Source organism: Pseudophryne corroboree, chromosome 1 (assembly GCF_028390025.1).
Source record: "Pseudophryne corroboree isolate aPseCor3 chromosome 1, aPseCor3.hap2, whole genome shotgun sequence".
In the NCBI taxonomy this organism is placed as follows: domain Eukaryota; kingdom Metazoa; phylum Chordata; class Amphibia; order Anura; family Myobatrachidae; genus Pseudophryne; species Pseudophryne corroboree.
Genome location: NC_086444.1, coordinates 591,851,866 through 591,878,836, shown reverse-complemented (window position 1 = coordinate 591,878,836; position 26,971 = coordinate 591,851,866). Strand labels below are relative to the sequence as shown.

General features: G+C 47.9%; 1 protein-coding gene across 1 annotated transcript in view; it reads right to left on the bottom strand.

Moving 5' to 3' along the window:
• Window positions 1-10,904: 10,904 nt before the first annotated feature.
• DCAF10 (DDB1 and CUL4 associated factor 10) overlaps window positions 10,905-26,971 on the bottom strand; it is a 53,481-nt gene continuing 37,414 nt past the window's right edge. The window contains exons 6-7 of the mRNA XM_063914251.1: window positions 19,590-19,735; window positions 10,905-12,336 (exon numbers count right to left, since the gene is read on the bottom strand). Coding sequence (XP_063770321.1) covers window positions 11,968-12,336; window positions 19,590-19,735 — 515 coding nt within the window. The 3' untranslated portion in view covers window positions 10,905-11,967. The remainder of the gene's footprint in view (window positions 12,337-19,589; window positions 19,736-26,971) is intronic.

Here is a 26,971-nt window from a genome sequence, read left to right as displayed (position 1 = left end):
GAGATCTAGCGCAATCATAAATTCCTTTGGCTCTAAACCCGCAATCACCGAACGCAGAGACTCCATTTTGAATCTGTAGTAAGTTACGTACTGATTGAGACCCTTTAAGTTCAATATTGGTCTGACTGAGCCATCCGGCTTCGGTACCACAAACAGACTTGAATAATAACCCTGACCCTGTTGGTGTACAGGGACCGGAATCAAAACTGCCGAATCCAGTAGGGACTGAATGGCAATTTGCAGAACCGTCCTCTTGTCGTCCGACAGAGGCAATCCTGTCTTGAAAAACCGCAGAGGCGGAAGACAGTCGAACTCTATTTTGTAACCTTTTAACACTAAATTGCGGATCCACCCATCCGCGGATGTGTGGAACCACGCCAAATGGAACGTCTGAAGGCGTGCTCCCACAATCGGAGAACCGAGATTGGCTGGTAGCCCGTCATGCCACTGGCTTGTCGGTAACCTTAGCGTCCTGGCGAGTTGTGTTGGTTTGTTGGAAACCACGTCCGCGACCACGTCTAGCAGGCGTGGCTGTTCCTCTGCCACGTCCTCGAAAGGACTGATGTCTAACGGATTTGAACGAAGGTCCAGCGTACCTCCTTCTTGATACCGGTGGAGGCAATGGTAAGAAAACAGACCTACCTCCCGTAGCCTCAGCAATCCATGCGTCCAATTCAGGACCAAACAGCTTCTTGCCATCGTAAGGCAACGCCTCTATACCTCGTTTGACCTCTGCCTCCGCATGATAAGCACGCAGCCAGAGTGCTCTTCGTGCCGTAACTAGCGACGATGAAATACGAGAAGTGAGCTGACAGACGTCAGTCGACGCTGTACAGAGATACTCTACAGCCTCACTCATTTGATTTACAAGAAGTATCAGGTTTTCGTCATGTAAAGCAGATTTGAGTTCCGTAAGCCATATTATGAGCGCCTTAGTGACCCAAATGCCAACCAATCCAGGTCTCAGCATCACACCTGCTGCTACATACATGGATTTTAGCATAGTTTCTATCTTGCGATCTGAAGGATCTTTAAGCGTAGTCGCTGCTGGCACTGGTATGGTTAATTTCTTGGTAAGCTTCGACACTGAAGAATCAACTATTGGTGGATTCTCCCATGTACACGTTACCGAGTCTGGAAACGGGTAACTAGACTTAAATCTGCGAGGTATAGAAAACCGTTTATCTGGATTCTGTCTTGTTTCTACTAACATCTGATTAAGAGATTCCGACACAGGAAAACTTATTGGTGTTCCGTGAGGTCTGGCATGGAATCGTCAGAATGCAACATAGCAGAAACTGGAAAATCATAAGACATATGAAATTTATCCCGTTTACCTTTGGACCTTACGCAAGGCTGAGCCGCCTCCGGTAGTTATGGCGGTCTCACCCTAGACTCAGATCTTGCCGTTTCCCGCTCCTGACGAGCGGCGGTCAATTCTGATTGTAACCTATCCAGTACATTTACTAACATACCCCACGGAGGGTCCGGTGAGGACATTGGTTGTAAAACTGGAGCAGAAATGGTATTCTGAACCGAATCCACAAAACATACTGTACATGTGGTAGATCCATCCGGTAACACACTGCTACAGACTTTGCAATTATGCTTTTTAGTTTTTGCTGGTGCCTTACTCATTATGGCGACAGACAGTACAATACACAAAAAACAGACACTTGCACGACTCAGTAAAATAGTACGAAGGTGTCTCTATATATATATATATCTGGCCAAGTGCAGAACACGTGGCCAGTACTATGAAATGTGATCCCAAATTCCCACTAACACCCCTGCGCCTCCAGTGGAGTAGAGATGTAGTACTGGAACGTTCTGGAATCACAGCAGGAAGACACAGGAAACATGTTAAAATTGCCCCCATGCTAAGCTTACAGATATAATCATAGTGCTGGTTACAAACTTACAACTGATTATAACCCTGCAAATACCCCTGCAGCCTAACATCTGCTGTTGCTGCAGTATTTTCTTATGCCGCTGTATTGCCCCCTTATTTATTGCCCCCCCCTCCGTGAGGTAATGCCTGCATGCTCTTTGAGATGCAGAGCAGCGGGCAGCGCAGCGTGTGGGGCCGCCAGCGGGTATCGGCGAGCGGATCGCTGTGCTGTGAGCCGCGGGAGCCGGGTGAACAGCGGGTAAAACAGCGGTGGGACCCGGAGCAGTGCGAGCGGCCAGAGCAGCAGCGGCGGCCGGCGCAGTGAGCGGGAGAGCAGCGGCGGCCGGAGCCGTGTGAGCGGGAGAGCAGCGGCGGCTGGAGCCGTGTGCGGCGGCGGCCGGAGGCAGTCTGCAGAGTCCCCAGTCCCCCCACCTCGGGGCGGCAGCGGGAGCTGACCGCCCCGTTCACATACCTTCACTCCTGCAGCTTGTGAGGAGGCTCCGACGGGGCTTCTGTACAAGCGCCGGCCAGCCTGAGCAGGAGGATCTGTGTGTGGCTGTGAGGGAGCTCTTTCAGAGAGGCCCGACACGCCCCTGCTGCTATCAGCAGCTGAACTATCCCTGACCCTGCCTTTTGGAAGGGGGAAAGGGATGTATAGAATAGAAAAATATAAAAATAAAAATTCAAAGTAATTGTGACTCTTAGCCACAGAGCTGTTACTACTTCGAGCACAGAAAAAACACTGAGGTAGTACACTGAGGTACTCTGGGATATGGAGGGGTGGAGTGTTCTAAATTTAAATATTCAGTGCTGTTCCTACGGAAGCCCGTCCATATCCCAAGAGTACTCCAGTGACCCCTAGTGGATGATAAAGAAAAAACAGTGCCCAAAGGAGAAAGGACATATATGAGAGAAGGAACATGATAACAAGAGTGGTGAGATTTAATACTAGCACACCACGAACATATAACAACCAGCAACGGCTGGTAACTATAACAGCAACAGCTGAACAGGTAACCCCATAACAGAGAACCTGCAGAAAAGTCAACGCACTCAGGCGGGCGCCCAATATCACTTCTGGACTACGAGAAAAGGATTCACCGGTAGGTATTTAAAATCCTATTTTCTCTAGCATCCGTAAGGGATATTGGGGAGACTTAGTATGATGGGGACATCCCAAAGCTTCCAGAAAGGGCATGAATGTGCGGAGACGTCTGCAGCACCGCCTGCTCAAACTGGGTATCCTCTGTGGCCAGGGTATCAAACTTGCAGAACTTTACAAAAGTGTTCTTCCCCGACCAGGTAGCAGCTCGGCATAGTTGCAAGGCCGAGACTCCACGGGCAGCCACCCAGGAAGAGCCCACTGATCTTATAGAGTGGGTTTTCAGAGACTTAGGAACAGGTAAGGCTGCCGACACATAGGCCTGTTGGATAGTAAGCCTAAGCCAACGAGCAAATGGACTGCTTTGAAGCAGGACGACCCTTTTTCTGCATATCATAGAGTACGAACAAGGAATCTGTCTTACGGGTCCGAGCCGTTCGCTTGACATAGACCTTCAAGGCTCGCACAGCATCCAATGCCTCCAGAGGAGCAGAAGTGACAGAACTGTATGGAATCACAATAGGTTGATTCAGGTGAAAAACAGAGACAACCTTCGGCAGGAACTGCTGCCTGGTCCTGAGCTCCGCTCTGTCCTCATAAAAGACCAAGTATGGGCTCTTACACGATAAGGTCCCCAATTCTGAGACACACCTAGCAGAAGCCAGGGCCAGTAATATAACTGTCTTCCACGTGAGGTACTTGTCGTCTACCATCATCAGAGGCTCAAACCAGGAGGACTGTAGAAATTTCAACACCACATTCAAATCCCAGGGTGCCGTAGGCGGCACAAAAGGAGGTTGTATGTGGAGTACCCCTTTCAAGAAGGTCTGAACTTCTGCCAACAGTGCCAATTTCCTCTGGAAGAAAATGGAGAGAGCTGAAATCCTGACCTTAATGGAACCCAGACACAAACCCTTATCTACAACAGCCTGCAGGAAACGCAAGAAATGTCCCAAGTGGAACTCTGCAAGTGGATACGACAAGAGACATATCTTCTCCAGATATGATGAAAGTGTTTTGATGTCACAAGTTTCCTGGCCTGAACCATGGTAGCAATGACCTTTTTGGAAAGGCCTTTATGAGCTAGGATGTTCCGCTCAACCTCCATGCCGTCAAACAAAGTTGCCATAAGTCTGGGTACACGAATGTTGAAGATCGCTTCATAGTGGTAGAGACCAATGGTCTTCGACGGACATATCCAGAAGATCCGCGTACCACGCCCTCCGAGGACAATCTGGGGCAATCAGAATTGCCTGGACTCCCTGATTTCTGATTTGCTTGAGCACCCTTGGGAGCCACGGAATCGGAGGAAAAAGGTAGACCAGCCGGTAAGGCCAAGGCGACGTCCGTGCATCCACTGCCTTCGCCTGAGGGTACCTGGGTCGTGAGCGATACCAGTGACGCTTCTTGTTGAGATGAGTAGCCATCATGTCTATCTGCGGGCAGCCCCACCGGTGGATGATCTGTTGGAACACCTGATGGTGAAGACCCAACTCCCCCGGGTGGAGATCGTGATGACTCAGAAAGTCCGCTTCCCAGTTGTCCACACCCGGAATGAAGATTGCCGACATTGCTCTTGCATTTTTTTCCGCCCAGAGGAGTATTTTTGACACCTTTCGCATTCAAGCTCTGCTTTTTGTTCCTCCTTGTCGATTGATAGTACACCACTGATGTGGCGTTGTCCGACTGAACTTGAATCGCGTGATCCGTGAACAAAGGAGAGGCCTGAAGCAGAGCATTGTACATCGCCCAAAGTTCCAGAATGTTGATCAGAAGGAGGGCTTTGTGGGCTGACCACTTGCCCTGGAACTGTGTACCCTGGGTGACAGCACCCCATCCTCGCAGACTCGCATCCGTCGTGAGGTGGGTCCAATCCTGATTCCCGAAACGCCGGCCTTCCAGTAGGTTGGAGGACTGCAGCCACCACAGGAAGGAAATCTTGGCCTGAGGTGACAGCCGAATTATCCGGTGCATCTGTAGATGTGATCTGGACCACTTGCTCAGGAGATCCTATTGAAATGTTCTGGCATGGAACCTCCCATATTGGATCACCTCGTATGAGGTGACCATCTTCCCAAACAATCTGATGCAAAGAAGGATGGATACTCGAGTAGGTTGGAGCACCATGCGGACCATCTCCTTAAATTGTCTCGCTTTGTCCTCCGGGAGGAACACCCTCTTGGCCACTGTATCCAGAAACATCCCCAGGAACAAGAACCGTTGGGTTGGCTCCAGGTGGGACTTCTGTAGATAGAATCCACCCATGGTGTGACAGAAGTTGGATAGTGTGGTCGATATGGAGCAATAAAAGCTCCCTGGATCTTGCTTTTATCAGAAGACAGTCCAGGTAAGGGACAACATTGACCCCCTGGACCTGGAGTTTGAGCATCATCTCCGCCATCACCTTCGTGAATGCCCTCGGAGCCGTGGACAGGCCAAAGAGTAGTGCGTAGAACTGGTAATGAACGTCCAGCAGGGCAAACCTCAGATAAGCCTGATGAGGTGGCCAAATTGGAATATGAAGGTAGGCATCCTTGATATCCAAGGAAACCAGGAATTCCTGTTCTAACAGGCTCGCAATCACTGCCCTCAGGGATTCCATTTTGAACTTGAAAACCTTCAGGTACGGATTCAAGGACTTTAGATTCAAAATGGGCTGTACCGAGCCATCCGGCTTTGGTACCACAAACAGGTTGGAGTAATAACCCCTGCCTCATTGTGGTATCGGTACTGGAACAATGACATGGGACTGGACCAACTTTCGGATGGCCTGTTGCAACGTAACCTGCGTATCCTCCAAAGCTGGTATGCTTGATTCGAAAAATTGTTGGGGAGGAGCACTGTTGAACTCCAGCTTGTAGCCCTGAGAAATTAGTTTCCTTACCCAGGTATCCTGGCAGGAGCCTTCCCAGATGTGGCTAAAGTGACGCAGTCGAGTTCCCACCTCGAGTGGAAGCAGGGCTGGTGCTGTTCCTGAGGACCGGTGGTGGGAGGTCTTTTTGACTTACCACTGGTGCCTCTATTCCCATTGGAGGCAACTCTGGCCCTAGATCGAAATCTGTTAGACCGAAATGACTGCACAGACGGCCCCGGGTAGGAACGCCTAGCCATCGGGGCCCCAGAGGGGAGAAACGTGGATTTCCCAGCCGTGACTTTGGAACTCCACGTATCCAACTCAACCATAAAGAGCCATACCCCTGAAAACGGGAGGCATTCCACACTGCGCTTTGATTCTGCATCCGCTATCCACTGAGGCAACCACTAAGCCCTGCGTGCAGACACTGCCATGGCAGAAGTCCTAGCATTAATATTCCCCATCTCCTTAAGCGAGTCACACAGGATGTGTGTAGTGTCCTGAATGTGCTTGAAGAGAGTCACCATAGTGACCAGAGGCATATCCCTGGAGAGGCCCCCCTGAATTTGAGTAGCCCACGTATGAATGGCATGGGTTATCCAGCAACCTGCTATGACTAGCCTCTGCGATATACCTGCTGCCATGTGGTCCTGCAGCAGGGAAGCGGCTCTGCACCTTGCAAGGCCGGTGACCCCCCCCCCCCCCCCCCCCTCCTTAACTCCCACGGTGCAGGTATGCTGTCGCCCAAACAGCATACCGAAAATAACAAATGTTAAAAAGAAATTGAAAAAAACTCTCTGGAGCTGCAGAGATGTGTATCCTCTCCTGAGGGCACTCTTCTAAACTGCGTGTGGGAGGGGGCATAGAGGGGAGGAGTCAGCACACCCAGTGAAGAAATTTAAAGTGCACCGGCTCCTTTGGACCCCGTCTATACCCATCGTGCTAAGTCTCCCCAATATCCCTTATGGATGCTAGAGAAAATTCAACAATAAGGGGCCCATTTATTATTTGTTGAGTTTCAGACATGATAAATAGACTTTCTTAACGCAGCCATTCAGGCAACAAAACATGAATTTCCGCCCAGATGTAAATTCACATCCAGGGACAAGCGCTCTGATAGGAGCCCGTCCCTATGATGCGTAAGGTAAAGTGATTGCATCAGTGATCACTTCATGTTGAGGTCCTGTAGCAGATATGCAGTCATTAGACAGCTCATGCACCAGTGGCTGTTATCAGGGGTCACTCTCCAGGTAAATTATGCAATATGCATCCGATAGGCTACGATGGCTAACCCTTCACTTACAATTGGAAAGAGGAAAAGTGCAGCAGAGGGGATACTTACATTTTAAGGGTATCCCCAAAATTGTCAGTTTTCAGGGGATTTCACACAAAATGTGTATAATATGCCCCTAAAACATAAATGTAATATGTGGGTGACTTACCTTCGTGTAGAAGTCAGAGACAGGATCCACTCATAGCTCACACCCTGGCTGATGCTGTGAATGGAGGATAGTGAGACTTTAATGGATACCTTTTCAGCTGAACCCGATGGGGTGCCGCGAGGTGTATGCTTTTGTGGGTGAATGATAGAGAAAGAAATGAAGGAGGAGCTGAGGAAGGGAGGAACATGTGAAGTTGGGAGGCAAGAAGGGTGCAGAGCTGGCAGCACTGTAGCATGGCGCTCTGTGCTGCCGTGACCACCCCGTGCCACACAATCCCTCTAAAAGCTTCACTATGGCCCGCATTAACCAGCTCCCAAATCGCTGGGAGGGCGGAACTATTCGTAGGATGATCCCACACCCTCTTGCACAGCTCTGTGGGAGACGACTCCTGCCCCCAAGCCATCCCGTCCGGTGCAGCTGTACCTCCAGCACTACTCCTTACGGCCCCGAGGGCTTGTCCCAGATCATAGTAACTAACCACACACTGTATGGGCTGGAGCTGGAGAGTCCTTACACTTCCAGTGATAACCCTAGTTGTCAACAGCACACATTTTTCTGAATTACACTATGGGGAGCATGAGGGGAAAGACGCGATGTTGGTTCCCACAAGGTAGTCCCGTTTCAACCAGCTCTTTGCGGCCATTGCCCATTAAATGAATTTCCCACAAAGTGTAACCATTTTAAACTATGTCCAATATTGTTCAATTATGAAATCCCTGCCTTCCCTTCACTAAAGATTATAGAGAATATTGGGGTAGATGTATTAGCTCTGCCTGCTTTGCCTCTTTATTGAGGAGCAGGAAGCAATACCAGCAAGATGTCCTAAGATCTCGGCTGCCGGAGTGGGAGAGTGAAGACTTCCCCGCCAGAGCCACAGCGCATCATCCTAGTCCCGATGCGCTGTGTCTTACCTCCCAGCTGGATCCACTGGGAACGCGCGAGTCCTCATAACCATCACATGATCTCCTGTGCATAGCCCGGATCCCAGCAGTTGCTGCAGGTTAGTACACATATCGGCAGGTAATACTTGCTGACGTGTGAAAAAAAACAAACAACAAATGTGTGCTTTTTTTTTCCAATACATGTACAGTAAATAATTTTCTGTCACCATACAATAATATGGTGACAGCGAAATCGTTAGGTGTTTGCAGATACCATAACGTAATTTTTCTCTTCTTTATCTGCTCTCATGCATACAGAGGCTTGTTGTGTCAAATAGCGCATTTACAGTACATACCCCCCTTTAAGTCTTATGGTTTCATGTGTGAAAAGTGGCATATTTGCGACAAATGCAGATACAGTACTGACAAGTAGGACCTCCTTCAGGGATTTCCTCATTCATTCAGTTAGTGGACTGATGGGACATATTAAAGCGGTTTGTACTTTGAGAAGTAGAGGTAACACGCAGGACGTAGAAGAGTGGTTTTAATTACGTTCTGCAAAATGTTGGATGGTGAAAAGGCAAATCTGGTTTCACACAATGACATCACTGACACCCATCACAAATCCAAATCTTATATGTATGATAAATGGCAGTCGTTTGACACTTGTTCATGAATAAATAGTTGTATTTTATATCATATATATATATATATATATATATATATATATATATACATAAATATACACATACACAGGTTGAGTATCCCATATCCAAATATTCCGAAATACGGACTTTTTTGAGTGAGATAGTGAAACCTTTGTTTTTTGATGGATGAATGCACACAAACTTTGTTTAATACACAAAGTTATTAAAAATATTGTATTAAATGACCTTCAGGCTGTGTGTATAAGGTGTATATGTAACATGAATGCATTCTGTGCTTAGATTTAGGTCCCATCACCATGATATCTCATTATGGTATGCAATTATTCCAAAATACGGAAAAATCCGATATCCAAAATACCTCTGGTCCCAAGCATTTTGGATAAGGGATACTCAACCGGTATATATAAAAAAAAATTTTTTTAAGTTATTTGCACAGTAGTATTATGCACTAACTCCTACTTCTAAGACCATTTGTAAAATGAGTTAGAAGCTGGCTAGTTGCTATGGGTAACCATCTCTCAAAGATTTGATAAATATTCTCCTATGGGTGGGTACACACTATAGCGATATTGGGACAATTTACTGTTTCCTAATGACAAATCGTCTACATCAGAGGTTCTCAAACTCGGTCCTCGGGAGCCCACACAGTGCATGTTTTGCAGGTAACCCAGCAGGTGCCCAGGTGTATTAATTACTCACCGACACATTTTAAAAGGTCCACAGGTGGAGCTAATTATTTCACTTGCGATTCTGTGAGGAGACCTGCAAAACATGCACTGTGTGGGCCCCCGAGGACCGAGTTTGAGAACCTCTGGTCTACATCATACTTTAGACGGCAGATAACCACTTGGCCCATTAAGTCTGCCCTAAACACATCTACATACACAAACTAGGCTTTATTTTTTTGTTGGGAGCCAATTAACCAACCAGTGTATTCTTGGATTGTGGGAGGAAACCGGAGTACCCAGAGGAAACCCATACAAGTACAGGGAGAATATACAAACTGTCGGAATAAACCTATAACCTCAGTGCTGTGAGACAGTAATGCTAACCATTACACCATACATAATACCATAACGTCTAGTGCATGTTCCCGCGGGTCACATGCATCATCGTCTGGTCGGCAGTATTGAGCGGTCAATCAGATGACATTGTATGCAAGGCTGTTTAGTGTAATGAAGGACAGAACGAGGTATTGTTCCGTCATTCATTAAATCATGTAGTGTGGACCTAATTCAACATGGAACACTATTCAGAGAAATCGCAAATTGAGCGATTATCGAACGACTGCGCATGTGTAGCATTCGCATTGCACAAGCATGTAGGGCAACAGCGACAGAAATTGTGTACATATCATAATCGCAATGTAGCTGCTGTTTGACTGACAGGAATCTGGCGTTTCTGGGTGGAAACCTACAGTTTCCTGGAGGAGTCGGAAAAAATGCAGGCATGCCCAGGCGTTTTTGGGGAGGCTCTCTGACGTCAGCGCAGACCACTTCAAGGCCATCTCAGTCGCAGACTAACGGCAGCCTCAGACCTACTCACATTTGCTCAGACGGCAAAGATTCTTCGATGTTCTGGGAAATATGTATGCATCTGCGAGTGTACAGCAATCTGCGGGTGCAATTGCAATTTTGCACGGGCGTTTTTTCTTCCTGTCGGGGCAGCGCCTTTCTACTCGCAGACAACTGCAATTTCTCAGAATAACGATCCATGCTGAATTAGGCCCAGTATATGGCCAATCTTGCATGGCCCAGGCCGAAAGGAATTTGGTTCGACCATCAGGACGATTGGCGGTTGCTCTAGTGTGTACCTGGCTTTAAAGTGTTCAAGAAAAAAAACATTACTATCCTAGGAGCAGCTTTCAAACAAGGTTTCTCATTCAGCCTTCTTGAGCAAAAAAAAATAAAATACAGGTGTCTTTCTATAAAAAGACGGCCAAACCAAACTGCTAAATACTAAATCAAAATGTGTAGAAGGAACTTTAGAATGTTCGACAAGATTCAATTAATCGCCATCTATAACAAAGAGATGAAAACATGACAAAACATCTGCACATACATATGTAGAATTTAAATATATTTATTTATTTAAAAGTAGTATTTCATGGAGTATCTTTTGGAGTTTTCCTATAAAGATAGCTACTTTCGGCGTTACTGTGTTTGATGCCATCCACATATCCTGTAAGATCCGCCAATATTCACACACAGCAAAGACTGCACTTCCTAGAACATTTGGCAGCTTCTTGCCAACCAAGATTGTGGTCAGTGAAGTACACTGATGCTCAGTTACTTTACTCGGGTGTACTTCTTTGGTAGATTCATTCCACGTTCCAATACTGTTTTGATTAAAGAGTCAATTTATGTGAAAGCTCATGTATGTCACTTTATACTTGTAAATAACAATATTTAGTACAACAAGAAAGGTTACCATAGATGAGACTTTTACTTAATACACATTATTCCACTAGGAAACACATTTCAAAAATAATTGATGCATGTTCTACAAAAAATCTTTTCCATAGTCAAAAACAAAACAAAGAAAAACCCCACGTCTAAAAACAGTGGCTGCAAACTGCGAGTAACAGGTCATGTGGATTAAATGCAATGACAGTCACATGACACAGCAGCTTTACATCATTTCATTATCACTTTAGTAATGGGACCTTGAAGCCTGATTACCTAATTGGTAAGAAGACCAACAGCAAGCACAGCTCAGTAACATTCATTACATAATATACCCCATTGTACATTGTAATTAAATAATGACAAATATATAGCTACAGTTTTTTGCTGTCACCAGTTGGAGCTATATATGGGCTTATTATATTATTTATTAAGAACATCTCTATTACTAAATGTGCTAAAGTGAAACTTGCAAATATGTGAAAGCAGAGGCTTAATTTCTAATGTATGATTTTTTTGGAGTTGAACCAAATATAGAACATAATATCCAACTGAGAAAAATAAAGTCACCATTAAAACCAGTGCAGTCTCCTTCCCGACTAAAACTAGTATCTAAAGATAATAGATTTGATATCTTCAGGCAATGGGTACATACTGATGTCTGTTCTAAGAGCTGGCAACACGTTGATCCTCATCCTGGTCATGGGAATATGTTGCCTAGTAGTTAGAACTTGGGCTGGTACAGGGAGACCCGCCCACTAAGGCACCCTGATGCTATCTGACAGTGTGTGGGAGAGAACTTTGTTGTCAGCACTACATCTTTATGAGAATATAGAGATCGAATTTCCTGTAAAGTTCCAGCTTCTTTAGGCAAACAGTCTACAAGCTCACTGCACTGGGAATCAAATCCTAACAAGCGGATCCCATATCCGTGCGGAGAGGCAATCATGCGTCCATCTGGGCTGAAGCACAGTTCTTTAATATAGCCTCGGCCTACGTTGGCTTCTTCAATGTAGTGGGTTAGTCTCAAAGAGCAGCGAGGAGAAATTGGAGGTACAGGAACTCCTTCCTGAAACTCATACACACAGGTCCACTGCAAGGAAAACCATGAGAAATTAGCTATTCAACCAACTGGACAGTGATCAAACTGGATGCATTTACTTCCAGCATCGGTATACCAATAGGATCATTATCACTACTAGATGTAGGGGGGGGAAAAACAATGTAAACAACAACAAAGAATTAGCTGTACCTTTGCTTTTGATGTAGATACATTATTGTAGTAAATGTGTTACCATATATCTATATAATAATTCTCTAAAGTCTGTCCCGTCTCTAACATGTATGGATAGAGTACAGAGTTCTAGTACATGGAGTGCATTCACAGGAGGGAAATGTTACCGGTGGAGTACCCCAGCGATCTGTACTTGGACCAGTGCTTTTTAATATCAGGATTTTGGTACTTACCGATAAATCCCTTTCTCCGATTCCACAGGGGCCACTGGAGTGCAAATACAATGGGGATATAGTAGGCAGTAACTGGGAGCTGGCACTTTAAATTAATAACCATGTGACTAGCTCCTCCCCTACTATGTCTCCAAGCCAGTCTAGTTAAAACTGTGCCCGAGGAGAGCTGGAAAAGACCAACGTCAAAGTAGAGGAGGTTCGCTAAGCCAAGATAATACCCAGGATACCTGAAAACATAGTGATAGGGTAATAGGAACAAAACACGCAGTCACACAGTGACCTGCAACCCGATAAGTGTAGAAGGAGGAAACAGCGCTGGGTGGGCGTCCAGTGGCCCCTGTGGAATCGGAGAAAGGGATTTATCGGTAAGTACCAAAATCCTGATTTCTCCTTCATCCACTAAGTGCCACTCGAGTGTCGATACAATGGGGACGTCCCAGAGCTCCCAAGACGGGAGGGAGAGCGCTGAGAGTCCTGCAAAACCGCTCGGCCAACATGTGACACAGAGGCCGCAAAAATGTCAAATCCGTAAAATGTGATAAACGTATGATGTCCCGACTAAGCGGCATCGCAACATAAAGTATTCACGGAAACCCCGTGGGCAGCCGCCCCCGAAGGTCCCCCAGAGCGCGTGGAGTGCGCCGAAATGGAAAACGGAGGCTCTCGAGCAACCGCCAAATAAGACTGTCTGATGGTCAGACGTATCCAACGACCCAACGGCTGCTGGGACCCCGGCCATTTAGGACGGGAGCATCGTACAGAATAAAGAAGAAATCAATTTGTCGAAAAACCGAAAACCTTTGTACAGAGAGTCGGAGAGCCCTGACAACATCCAAAGGTCACGAATCCGGTGAAACCGCCGAGAGGGCCGAAAACACAAGTGTCAGATTTATATGAAAAGCGGACATCACCCATGGAAGCAATGGCAGCTGACAATGAAGCTCAGCCGTAACCTTATGCGCAAGGTGGGATTGCAAGTAGAGTACTCCCTGCAAGAGAACCCGAACTTCCGTCAGTCAGGCTAATATCCCTTGGAAGAGAACCGAAAGAGTAGAGACCTGAACTTCAGGTTAACCTAGTCGAAGCGCAGCCGAGCAAAACACCCGGAGAAACCAAAGGCGGCGGCTGAAGGAAAAACCAAAAGGGAAAAGCCCTCGTCATCCACACCAGGCCACATAAAATATCCAAAAGTGGCAAAAGCGAGAAGAGGTAACCGACTTCCGAAAACGGAGCCCAGTAGGTATAACCGAACTAGGGACTCCTTACTTCTGAGGTCTCGCGAACAGCCACGCCGTTAAACGAAACCTGTTGAAACAGACAGTCCCGCAGAGGTAGGAGTCAAGGCTCCCCTACTGAAAACAGGTGCAGGGTGGATTTTCAAGTCTTGCTCGGCCAAACTGGAGTCCCCGGGAGGATTAGCGCGCATTCTCCCTTTATGCGTTGCAGAAAGTGAGGTAGAAACAGAAAAGGAGGAAAGATAGACTAACCAGAAATCCATGGAGCCGTGAGGGCATCCCCGGCTACTGCCGCCAGAGCTCACGTCCGAGTAGTAAGGGGTTGAAGAGTCAGTCGGAACGCCCTGAGGACGATCCGAATTCTTCGCCAACAGCGGACCCGCTGACAAAACTCCGGGGAATGTCCACTCCCCCGGGTGCCTGACCTGGAATGAAGACTGTCGTCCTCTGGTCAAAGTAGAGTGTAGGCGACCTCTCAGCGCCATAACTTGACTGAAGAGAACGAGAGGGGAACTGGTCCCGAGGAAGGAAAAATCCTCTGACGGTCCGAGTTGAGAACCAGCCCTAAACACAGAAAAAAACAATACGAGGAGCATAAATGGGACCTGTGTCGAATCAGAAGATCCTGGATTCTCCAGATATCCAGAAGCAACCTAATCTGCAGAGTGGGTTTCCCGCAGTAGATTGTCCAGGTAGGGAAACAACCGTCACTCCCTGCCTTTGAAGTAGGGCCAGTCAGTGACCCTCATGAACACGGTGGGAGCGGAAGAGAGACCGAATGGAAAGGTCTAACAATGGACCGATGAGGAAGCCCAATGGAAACCAGTAAACAGGCATCCCCGATGCCTGTGAAACCCCTTTTTTTCTTCAAACTAGCAATCCCAGACTGAAAGGATTCTAAGTTCAGAATAGGCCTGGCCGAGCCATCTGGTTCCAGAACAGGGAAAAAAAACAAAGGCTTGAGAAAATGCCCCGATTCCAATGATGTGCAGAACCGGGAACCGCACCCTTGCGGTTAGAAGCCTCTGGAACGCCGCCTGCAGCACGACTCTCATGTCGTCTTAAACCGGCAGACCCATGGTGAGGGACCCCTGAGGCGGTTGGACACCAAAATAGAGTATGTAACCGCCCGTGATGCGAATCCTACACCCAAGCATCCTGCGGTGTGTGCATTGGAGGACCTACAATCAGACTGGTTCGAGGACGCCGAACCTCTGTCTTACTTTGAGATCCCTTGGTGACGGAAATACCGCCCCTGTCATGGACTCGAAACCTGGAAAGGACAAGGAAAGATCTAAAGGAAAGACCGGTATAGGTCCGTCTTGGAGCTGGAGCAGCAGTAGGGGAAAGAAAAAATGGACTTACCCCCAAAGGCCTGAGAGACCCAGGCAGGAAGATCCTTCCCGACCAGGCCCGTAATGAACCTGCTGCTCTTCGGATTCAATATGCGCCTGTCACTGTCGCAGCCCCAAAGGTCGTCGGGTTAAGACAGCCCAAGCGGAAATGCAGGATCAGAGTATACAGACGACCCTGGAGACCTCAAAGGAAAATAAAGCAGAATCGAGACTCTGATCTGCCCAAAGAATCAGGTGATACTGATGCAAACCATCCGGTATCCTAGAGGACAATTGTTCCACAACCTACCTGCGCCGGATAAGGTAGAACCCCTGCTGCCGTATATTTCTCTCCGATGGCTCCGTCAGCAAGGTTGCCCCAGGAAACGGCAGCTTCTTGGACCGGCGATACATCGAGGGGTATACCCTTGGAGAGGTCTGATATCGTTTCCTGCTATCTGCGGGGAAAGGATAGGAAAACAAACCTTGTTTGATACCTGAAATTGAGCATTCGGATGTCTCCAGGCCTCCGACCGGAGCATATCCAGCTCATTCGACACTGGACAAGTCGTTATTATTTCTTCATTGGAGCCGAACTCCGAGGTACGTGAATTGTCCGACTCCTTTACCTGCAGTACCAGACGAACTGCTGTAAAATGCTCCTCGATATCCTGAGATACTGGTTCAGACTCCACCGAAAACAGACATCCTCAGAATCCTGGACATCTCTTGCCTCCTATAAGAAAGGCCACTGTAACCTGGAGGTTAGCAAGCTCCCTTTAGAAACCTGGGAGAGGAGAAATGACGCACAAGGTCTCTGGGTAACAGTGAAATTACCTGCATAAGCTGGGCTGTTCAAACCGGAGCGTCCTGCAGCTGCGTGGAGGGCTGAGCAGATGGCTCCGTCGCACCATGCCCACCTAAAAGGGATTTCTCAGACTGCCCCAGGTGATACGAACGAAAGGAGAAAAGGTGGGTTAAATAAGCGCAGCCCTATGTAATGTCTGCACTATAACGTGCAGTGACAGACACGTTTCAAGTAAACATTCTGAAGCAGCTGAGATTTGAACTGGTAGCGCTGCGGGACAGGAGTCTTAGCCACTAGGCTGTAGGAACTTAAAAGTAGGTGTTTGTCGGGATTCAAACCCTGGTCTCCCTGTTCAGATACCCGCTACTAGCGTACTGAGCCACAGCGACTGTTTGCCTGATGCCACACACATTCCCCAAATTACAACCAGTATTATTATTATTAAGTGAAACAAAGGAATAAGAGAGGGAAGGTAACACCCGCCCTGTATGTAGAGTACTGCTAAATTAGGAAGACGCAATACATGTTTCTCGGAGGCTCCGCTGGTTTCCCAAAATGGCGTCCAGCCTGCGAGAAAAGACGGCGGTAAAAGTTATGTGGCAAGGCGGAGCTAATGTGAAACCAGGTCTGTCTTATAAGAAAACATTGCCACTATATATGGTATTGTAACAGTATACATATATACCTCTCTCTCTCTCTATATATATATACATACATACATATACACACATACACACACACCCATACATAACCATATACATATATATATATATATATATATATATATATATATATATATATATATATATATATATACAGGTTGAGTATCCCATATCCAAATATTCCGAAATACGGAATATTCCGAAATACGGACTTTTTTGAGTGAGAGTGAAATAGTGAAACCTTTGTTTTTTGATGGCTCAATGTACACAAACTTTGTTTAATACACAAAGTTATTAATAATATTGTATTAAATGACCTTCAGGCTGTGTGTATAAGGTGTATATGAAACATAAATGATTTGTGTGAATGTACACACACTTTGTTTAATGCACAAAGTTATAAAAAATATTGGCTAAAATGACCTTCAGGCTGTGTGTATAAGGTGTATATGTAACATAAATGCATTCTGTGCTTAGACTTGGGTCCCATCACCATGATATCTCATTATGGTATGCGATTATTCCAAAATACGGAAAAATCCGATATCCAAAATACCTCTGGTCCCAAGCATTTTGGATAAGGGATACTCAACCTGTATATATATATATATATATATATACCCACATATATATATATATATATATATATATATATATATATATATATATATACACACACATAATGAACCTAATTGGGTAGAGGGTGAGATGTGAACCTGGGTTCCTATGCATAATATGCTCCGCTATTATGCCCACTAAGCTATAAAAGCTCTTTATATAATGATGATGCATTAATGAGCCCCTGATATAGAGCAGGCTCTAATCCATAGCTACTATGTGTGTGGCTGGGGAGCCCGCTGAGCAAAGCGGGATTAAGCTCCTCCCCCTCCCAATTCAAACATTAAATGAAGCGGTGAGCTCCCTGACTCTCCCTCCAGCAATGCGTGAAGTGGCCGTGGAGCAGGGAGCCCGCTGTGCAGAGCGGAATTAGGTCGGCCCCCAAATCTTAACTAACCCGCTTCAGTTGCACGAAGCGGTGAGCGCCCCGTATCCCCCTCCGGCAATGCGTGCGGGGAGCAGGGAGCCCGCTGCACAGAGCGGGAATGCAGTGGCTGGGAAGCGGGGCGCTGAGCCCGCTGTACAGCGCGGGAGCCTGTAGATTACACAGAGCGGTGAGCGCCCTGTATCCCCTGCCAGCAAAGCGTACAGCGGCCGGGGAGCGCTCGCTGTACAGAGCAGGAGTTAGCTCTGCCCCCCCCCCCCCCCCCCCCCCGCTCTGGCACCAAATTTAAACTAACCCGCTTCAGTTCCACGAAGCAGTGAGCGCCCTGCATCCCCCGCCGGCAATGTGTGCCGCTGCCGGGAAGCGCTGAACCGCAGTACAGAGCGGGCGCTGTGCATAGCGCACTGAAGCTCCGCCCCCCCCCTTAATGGCGCCGATTTTAAACCAGAAAAGGCGCCTCTGGTTATAACCCTGACCCACTCCAGACACATGAGATCATACAGTGGACACACTGAAGGAATAAACATATTACTTAGAGCATATTGCACCAGTAAATGTGCTTGGCAATGTAATAGATAAATCATACATCAATGTGAAGGGGGGGTGTTTACTCACCACTGCTTGCAGATGATGGAGTGGCCCCGACACGCGCCGCACGCAGCGGTGTCCGGCCTCTGTCGACGGAGTGGCGCCGACACGCGCCGCACGCAGCGGTGTCCGGCCACTGTTACTTACCGCTGCCGTAATCTTCTGCCGACGGAGAGGCCCCAACACGCACCGCACGCAGCGGTGTCTGACCAGCTCCGGAGAGCTCAGTGTCTCCTTCAGCCGAGGCCCATCCCGAGCCGCACACAGCTGCGATGGGACCTCGCCGGCAGCTCCCGCGGTGCAGACTGGCAGTGGCAGAGCTGCCAGTCTGTGAGTGTAAGAAAGAATAATAAAAAATAATAAAAAGAAATAAAAAAACTTCAGAGAAGAGCCAAGTGACCAGCTCACTCGGGCACTAAAATAAGACTGGCTTGGAGGGGGGACATAGTAGGGGAGGAGCTAGTCACATGGTTATTAATTTAAAGTGCCAGCTCCCAGTTACTGCCTACTATATCCCCATTGTATCTGCACTCCAGTGGCCCCTAGTGGATGAAGGAGAAATCTTTATTGGGGACACTGAAAATGGTATTGAAGGGAAAGTATGGATTTTTGCAGATGACACAAAGGTGTGCAACAGGGTAGACACACAGGGAGGGGTAAAACAAATGATTAGGTAGACTAGAGGAATGGTTAAGTGTGGAAACTACAGGGGGGTCACACACACACTTACAGACACTCGCACACCTCACCACTCGTGCAGAGGACCCAGCTTCTGACACTGGGGAAGACACTGTTTCAGAAGCTTGAGTAATTACTAATAGAGTTAATTGGAAATTTCCAATTGCTTAATTAGTCCTCATTAGGGGGGGGGGGGCGATTTCTATTTTCGGTCTAGCAATTGCATACCAAAACCCTGCGCCACAGGATTTTTTTAATTTCCTGCCCACAACTGAATTTGCCCCTCATAACAGCCCCTGCTTTGAACAGGGTAATTAAGTTTTCAACAAGTATGTCCTATATTCTTTATGTTACTGCCTTGCTAATCATTAAAAAGAGATTGTGCGAGATAAAGTATAAGATAAAGCCCAGCATTTGAGGGAGAAAGCACATATTAATAGGCAGATTAAACAGAACTTCACATACACTTATTTGCTGACTTGGTACAAGTGTGTTCTATGAATATTACCCCATCCCTGATAACAGTTGTCACACCTGGCAATATAACACTGATGAGTGTGAAAGTCCTTACCTCTTGGTCATCAGTATTGCTGGAGCAGCGTAGCAGTGTAGCCCAGCCTTTGGGGTGGAGTTGTAGTGATGTAATACAGTTTCCGCGATCTCTCTCCCCTGGAACTTCTGGGGTTAAAACCTCTAGGCTGTTACGGGGGGAAGTGCCTGCCACAGAAACACAACGTTTATATCAAGAGGAGGCTCTTTCTACATAGGTCTCCCATCATAAGAATGACGGGAAGCTGTGACACATTGGCATATTTATTAGCGAGAGAACTTGATTAGCCTTAAATCTAAATTATCTCTGTATTTAATACATAAATCCTTACGACTTTCTATGGACTACATGTGTTCCACAGTTCAATTATAGTGCACACATATAGAAGCAAAAGACAGTCATTGGAATAATTTTAGAAACATTTGTACCTTGCTAATAATCATTTAACAACAGCAACAAACTTAACATGAAACGCATCAAATAATGATCCATATTCAGACCATGAGGTAGACGCAGATCGCATCAATGCTGCTTCTAGTTATGCAGCAGATGTTAGGAAATATGCAAATGTCGCCACCAGCTTCTCTGGTCTGCTCCTGGTGTACCTAGAAGTCTGCATTGTACGTACACCGTCTGACAAACTCTATGGTCGCTCAGAATGTCAGAGAGAACCCCCATACAGTTGCTACACGCCTGCGTTTATGTTGCCAATCCTCTGTTACCTACCCAAACAGTTGCTGTCTGTCAATTACTGTGTCCTAATCCGCTCTACACTACGACGGATACAGTATGATATGCCGGCTGTCGGGATCCTTGCAGTCAGGAGAATACCCGTGGCGAGTGCAGCGTGTCCCATGGCGGGCTCGCCACGCTTTGCGCCCGGTTGTGACCAAAGAGTTATATTCCCCCTCGGGTGGTGGCATGGACCCTCATCCAAGTGGAGATTCCGACCGCCGGTATTTGTATTTGCATCTGAAATCTACACTGCATCCACCTCTGAATCAGGCCAACAGTCCGAATACTAAATAGAAAACGTTAAAGAGGAGATTACATTCTCGGTTATGTCCCGCTATGATGTTCACCTCTGCACATCACTGTAAAATGTGGGTAATTTTCCTGCCTACAAAAGGTAGCAATGTTCCTGGAAGTGCCTTCATCATTCCGGAGGCACTATGCAGCCTTTGCTTAGAATGGCGTCTCCCCCTATATTAGCCTTACTCCTAGAAAACCTTAGGTTTAAATGAAATCACCTGTTGGTGTAATTGGTCTTGTGGTCTGAAGACTATGGGGCAGATGTATTAACCTGGAGTTGGCATAAAGAAGTGATAAACCAGTGTTAAATGCAAGGTGATACACGCACCAGCCAATCAGCTCCAATATGTAAATTAACACTTAGGAGGTGATTGGCTGGTACGTGTATCACCTTGCATTTAACACTGGTTTATCACTTCCTTATGCCAACTCCAGGTTAATACATCTGCCCCTATGTTACACTAATCCCTAGTGACCATTCTGTGCCAAAGTGCTGCAAGCTGGCAGACCTCCTAGAGTTTGATAAGGTTATAAAGTTTCTCGGGAGTATAGTTGGGAAATTTCTGCCACTACATGGGCTATTCACACTCATTAATACTCATGAATATTTCATAGTTGCCAAAGACTGACAACTTTAATCAAGCAAGGAAAATGTAAATTCATAAGTCATGGTAAATTGTGAAATAAATGTAATCTAGACTTTTAAGTGGCCTGTTCAAACATTTATTAAATGTGTAGTTATGTATAGGACAGATCTGCTTTCATACTGCACACAACAGCAGCTAAATGCTGCCACATAAAGGAGGTTACATGGACACTGAAAGAGTCAATTCCCAATGTGAACACTTTTTTTGGCTTGTCTGTTACGTCTATAGGTCTGCAACTATGCATGCACTGATTAAAAAGAGGTCTATACTCCAATAATCATTACGGTGGCAGATCAAAACCGAGCAAATATGTAGAAAATGAGAGAAGCACTAGAAAACAGGTAGTTTATTGGTACATAAAAAATACACACTAAATTTACACCGGCCTGTACACATAAAAATCAATCAACAATAAAAAAAAGATGATTTTAATTACCTACCGGTAAATCCTTTTCTCGTAGTCCATAAGGGATACTGGGGACACTTAGTACAATAGGGTATAGATAGCGTCCAAAGGAGTCGGTGCAGTTTAAATTTTTTCAACAGGGTGTGCTGGCTCCTCCCTTCTATGCCCTCCCCCACAGCCCAGTCTAGGAAAACTGTGTCCGAAGGAGATGGACATACTTGAGAGGAGAAAACATGACAAAACAACTAGTGGTGAGATTAACAAACCATCACTCAGCAGAACAAACACACTAGCAACACCTAGTGAAACCAGAGAATAGCAACAGCTGTGTAACCAACTTCACACAAGAACAAGAACTTGCAGGAAGGCGAAGCACAGAGGCAGGAGCCCAGTATCCCTTATGGACTACAAGAAAAGGATTTACCGGTAGGTAATTAAAAATAGGATTTTGGTACTTACCAGGTAAATCCTTTTCTTTGAATCCATAGGGGGCACTGGAGTACTCTTGGGTTATGGACTGGGCGTAGCCGGAAATGGCACATATTTAAATATTTAAATTAGTAACTGGCCATCCCCTCCATAATCCCATAGAGCCTTCAGTATTTTTACTGGGCCGAACAGGAGTGATAGAGAGGATGAACCATAGAGAATTACATATAACATTATATGAACCTATAACATTATAATATAATGGTCAACCCTAAAGTTGACACATAACGGAACTGATAACAATCAGTTGATACCATAACATCGAATGCATTGGTGATAAAGTGTTACCATAAGATCCACAGACCTTACCACAAGACAAGTAAACTGCTCTGGGTGGGCGTCCAGTGCCCCCTATGGATTCAAAGAAAAGGATTTACCTGGTAAGTACCAAAATCCTATTTTCTTTTTCATCCACTAGGGGTCACTGGAGTACTCTTGGGACGTACCAAAGTTTCCCCCTTGGGCGGGAGAGCAGTTTGGCACCTGTAACACTAGACGGCCAAAGCTAAATGCTGATGCCGCAAACGTAGCCAACCTGTAAAAGCGCACCAACATGCGCACTGATGGTCATGCACTGATGACCATGTAGCAGCTCGTCTACGCTGTTTCGTAGAAACTCCACGACCTGCTGCTCCTGACGTTCCCAAAGAACGTATGGAATGGTCTGACACTGATGTAGGCGGTTGAAGCCCGCTTATGACGTTCACTAGAACGTTTGGAATGGTCTGACCCCGATGTAGGCGTTGTAGCCTATTATGAAGCTAAGCCTGACGTATGTCATAAGGACTGCTTGGAAGCTTGTAAAGCCATCTTCACTACATTATAGAGAACAATGTGTCTGATCTACGTACAATTGTTTGGGTTACATAAACGCGTAGTGCGCGTACCACATTCAAAGTAACTTAAGTTCTCGAACATATTGATAACCGAGGAACTACATTAATTAGTTGATGCGTGACATTATACGATCTTTGACTGGAACACGGAATTTGTGCGAAGTTCCGCCCTATGACCATAAAACACCAGATTTGGGGCCTTGACATGCAAGCCACCCTATGTTAAAACACGCCTTGCTGAGAGGCTAAGAGAAAAGTGTTTACCAATTGATAAACGTAACATCCACTTGTTGTAAGAATTCAACAAATGAAGACTGTAAATAAAAAACCTAAAACCAGATCACGTCCCCTGGCGCTATAGGTGGTAAAACCAGATCACGTCCCATGGCGCTGTAGGTGGTATAAATGGAGGTCGTCTGAGGACACCGTGCAGGAAAGTGTGTACAATCGGCAAAGGAGCCAAACACCTTTGCAGGTAAATTGACATGCAGAGACCTGCACCTTGAGTGTAGAATATAATCCTTCACCAAACCCAGTCTGTAAAAATATTAAAAGACGGGATAACTTGAAAATGATGTTGGAAACTTCTGAGCGTCACACCAACCTATAGAGGCACGCTAAACCTTGTGATAATGAGCTGCCGTACTGGCTTCCCAGCCCCTAACATGGTTTGTATACCAGATTCTGGAATGCCATCCGTTCTTGAGAGCGATTTGAACAGCCACCCCGTCAAACGCTGCCGCGCTAAATCGGGGTAAAAGAACTGACCCTAGTGGGACAGGTCCGGACGTAGCGAGAGCGGTGAAGGATCGCCTGCGAGTAGTTCGCGGAGATCCAAGAATCATGGCCTCCGAGGCCAATGTGGCGCCACTAGTATGACTGTCATGGAGTCTTGTATGATCCATTTTAGTACCCGAGGAAGCAGCGTAACCGTTGTAACAGATTCACAACGCTGTACAGCCACGCGATCGTGAGAGCATCAGAGCATCTACAGCTGCTGCCTTCGGAGCCCTTGTACTGGACACATACTGGGATGGACACATACTTGGATGTTTGTTTTTTATTTTTATTTTTTTATTTGTTTTTGCGAGATGCCAATAGATACCCCTGTGGGTAACTCCACCGCTGGACCAACATCTGGAACACTTAAGAATTCAATGCTCAGTGTCCTGGAATAAGCTGCCTTCCAGCTGTTCACTCCCAGAATGAACATGGAGCAACTTGGCGCATGGTCATGCGACTTCGATTCCGTCCTTGATCGGTGATGTATGCGATCGCCGTTGTGTTGTCTGACCGCACTTGGACAGTCTGAGAACGGAGCATGTGGCCCGATTGCCGCAGCGCGTTTGATCGAAATCTCCGTGATTTGTGAATTTAATCATTTGGGACCCCAGGTCCCCAACCTCTGAGACTCGCGTTCATATTTAGAATTATCCAATTCCAGACGCCGAACATTGTCCCTGCGCAGGGGCGTCGGAATAGGGGGGGCAAGGGGGCAGCTCGCTCCCCCCAAACATGAGAGAGGCGCCTCTGCAAAGCAGGGAGGCGCTCTCCGGGCTCCCTGCTTTGCTACTCTGCAGCTGCCGATTGCCGCTGTGCCTGTCACACTGCATGACAGGCAGCAGCGCTGGCAGCACAGGGATGGGAGGAGGGGTTTGCTTGTACTCACTGAGAGCAGCAGCAGGGGAAGTCCCTGCAACTCACTGCGGTGCCTCGTCTCCTCCCCTCCCTGGTATCAGCAATAAGGTCAGAAGAACATGTGCCGAGCAGTGATTGGAGGAGCTCGGCACATGCTGATTAGAAGAGCCCCTGATTGGAGGAGCTGTCACATGCTGCTCCTCTGACCCCTGGAACACGGAGGATGTCACACAGCATGGCCCTTGTCTAAATGTGAGTAATGTATTCAACCTGACTCCTCTGTCTCCATAGCTCCTGCCTGTCTCTGCCACCCTCTCTATGCAGCTGCTGTCTCTCTCTCTCTCTGACTGCTACATGGTTTTCTCTCTGTCAAGCATCTGCCTCCCCTCCTGTCTCTCTGCCCAGCATCTGCCACCCCTCTCCGCAGCTTCTGTCCCCCCCTCTCTCTCTGCCCATCATCTGTCCCCCTCTCTGCAGCATCTGTCCCCCCTTCTCTCTGCCCAGCATCTACTCCCCCTCCCTCTGCCCATCATCTGCCCCCCTCTCCGCAGAATCTGTCCCCCCCTCTCTCTGCCCATCATCTGTCCCCCTCTCTGCAGCATCTGTCTCCCCTTCTCTCTGCCCAGCATCTACTCCCCCTCTTTCTGCCCATCATCTGTCCCCCTCTCCGCAGCATCTGCCTCCCCTCTCTCTGCCCAGCATCTGCCCCCTCTCCGCAGCATCTGTCCCCCCCTCTCTCTGCCCATCATCTGTCCCCCTCTCTGCAGCATCTGTCCCCCCTTCTCTCTGCCCAGCATCTACTCCCCCTCTTTCTGCCCATCATCTGCCCCCCTCTCCGCAGCATCTGTCCCCCCCTCTCTCTGCCCATCATCTGTCCCCCTCTCTGCAGCATCTGTCCCCCCTTCTCTCTGCCCAGCATCTACTCCCCCTCTTTCTGCCCATCATCTGTCCCCCTCTCCGCAGCATCTGCCTCCCCTCTCTCTGCCCAGCATCTGCCCCCTCTCCGCAGCATCTGTCCCCCCCTCTCTCTGCCCATCATCTGTCCCCCTCTCTGCAGCATCTGTCCCCCCTTCTCTCTGCCCAGCATCTGCTCCCCCTCTTTCTGCCCTCCTCTCCGCAGCATCTGTCCCCCCTCTCCGCAGCATCTGTCCCCCCTCTCTCTGCCAATCATCTGCCCCCCTCTCCGCAGCATCTGTCCCCCCTCTCTCTGCCTAGCATCTGCCCCCCTCTCCACAGCGTCTGTCCCCACTCTCTCTGCCCATCATCTGTTCCCCTCTCCGCAGCATCTGTCCCCCCTTCTCTGTGCCCAGTATCTGCTACCCCTCTTTCTGCACATCATCTGCCCCCTCTCCACAGCATCTGTCCCCCCTCCCTCTGACCAGCATCTGCCTCCGCTCTCTCTGCCCATCATCTGCCCCCCTCTCCGCAGCATCTGTCCCCCCTCTCTCTGCCCATCATCTATCCTCCTCTCCACAGCGTCTGTCCCCACTCTCTGCCCATCATCTGTTCCCCTCTCCGCAGCATCTGTCCCCCCTTCTCTGTGCCCAGTATCTGCTACCCCTCTTTCTGCACATCATCTGCCCCCTCTCCACAGCATCTGTCCCCACTCTCTCTGCCCATCATCTGTTCCCCTCTCCGCAGCATCTGTCCCCCCTTCTCTGTGCCCAGTATCTGCTACCCCTCTTTCTGCACATCATCTGCCCCCTCTCCACAGCATCTGTCCCCCCTCCCTCTGACCAGCATCTGCCTCCGCTCTCTCTGCCCATCATCTGCCCCCCTCTCCACAGCATCTATCCACCTCTCTTTCTGCCCATCATCTATCCTCCTCTCCGCAGCATCTGTCCCCCCCCCTCTGTCCATCATCTGTCCCCCTCTCCGCAGCATTTGTCCCCCCCTTCTCTCTGCCCAGCATCTGCTCCCCCTCTCCGCAACATTTGTCACCCCTTCTCTCTGCCCAGCATTTGCTCTCCTCTTTCTGCCCATCATCTGCCCCCCCTCTCCACAGCATCTGTCCCCCCTCTCTCTGCCCAGCATCTGCCACCCTCTCCGCAGCATTTGTCCCCCCTCTCTCTGCCCATCATCTGTCCCCCCTTCTCTCTGCCCAGCATCTGCTCCCCTTCTCTCTGCCCATCATCTGCCCCCCTCTCCGCAGTATCTGTCCCCCCTCTCTCTGCCCAGCATCTGCCTCCCCTTCTCTCTCTCTGCCTGGCATCTGCCTCCCACTGATGGTGCTCCTGTATACCACGCCTCTGCCCCTGCTCACGCCGGCACTGGGAGCGCTGCGATTGGATACCTGCCGCGCAGCGGCGGAACTACTGCACCGGTGCCCAAAGCAACACAAGGGCCCACAGCAGT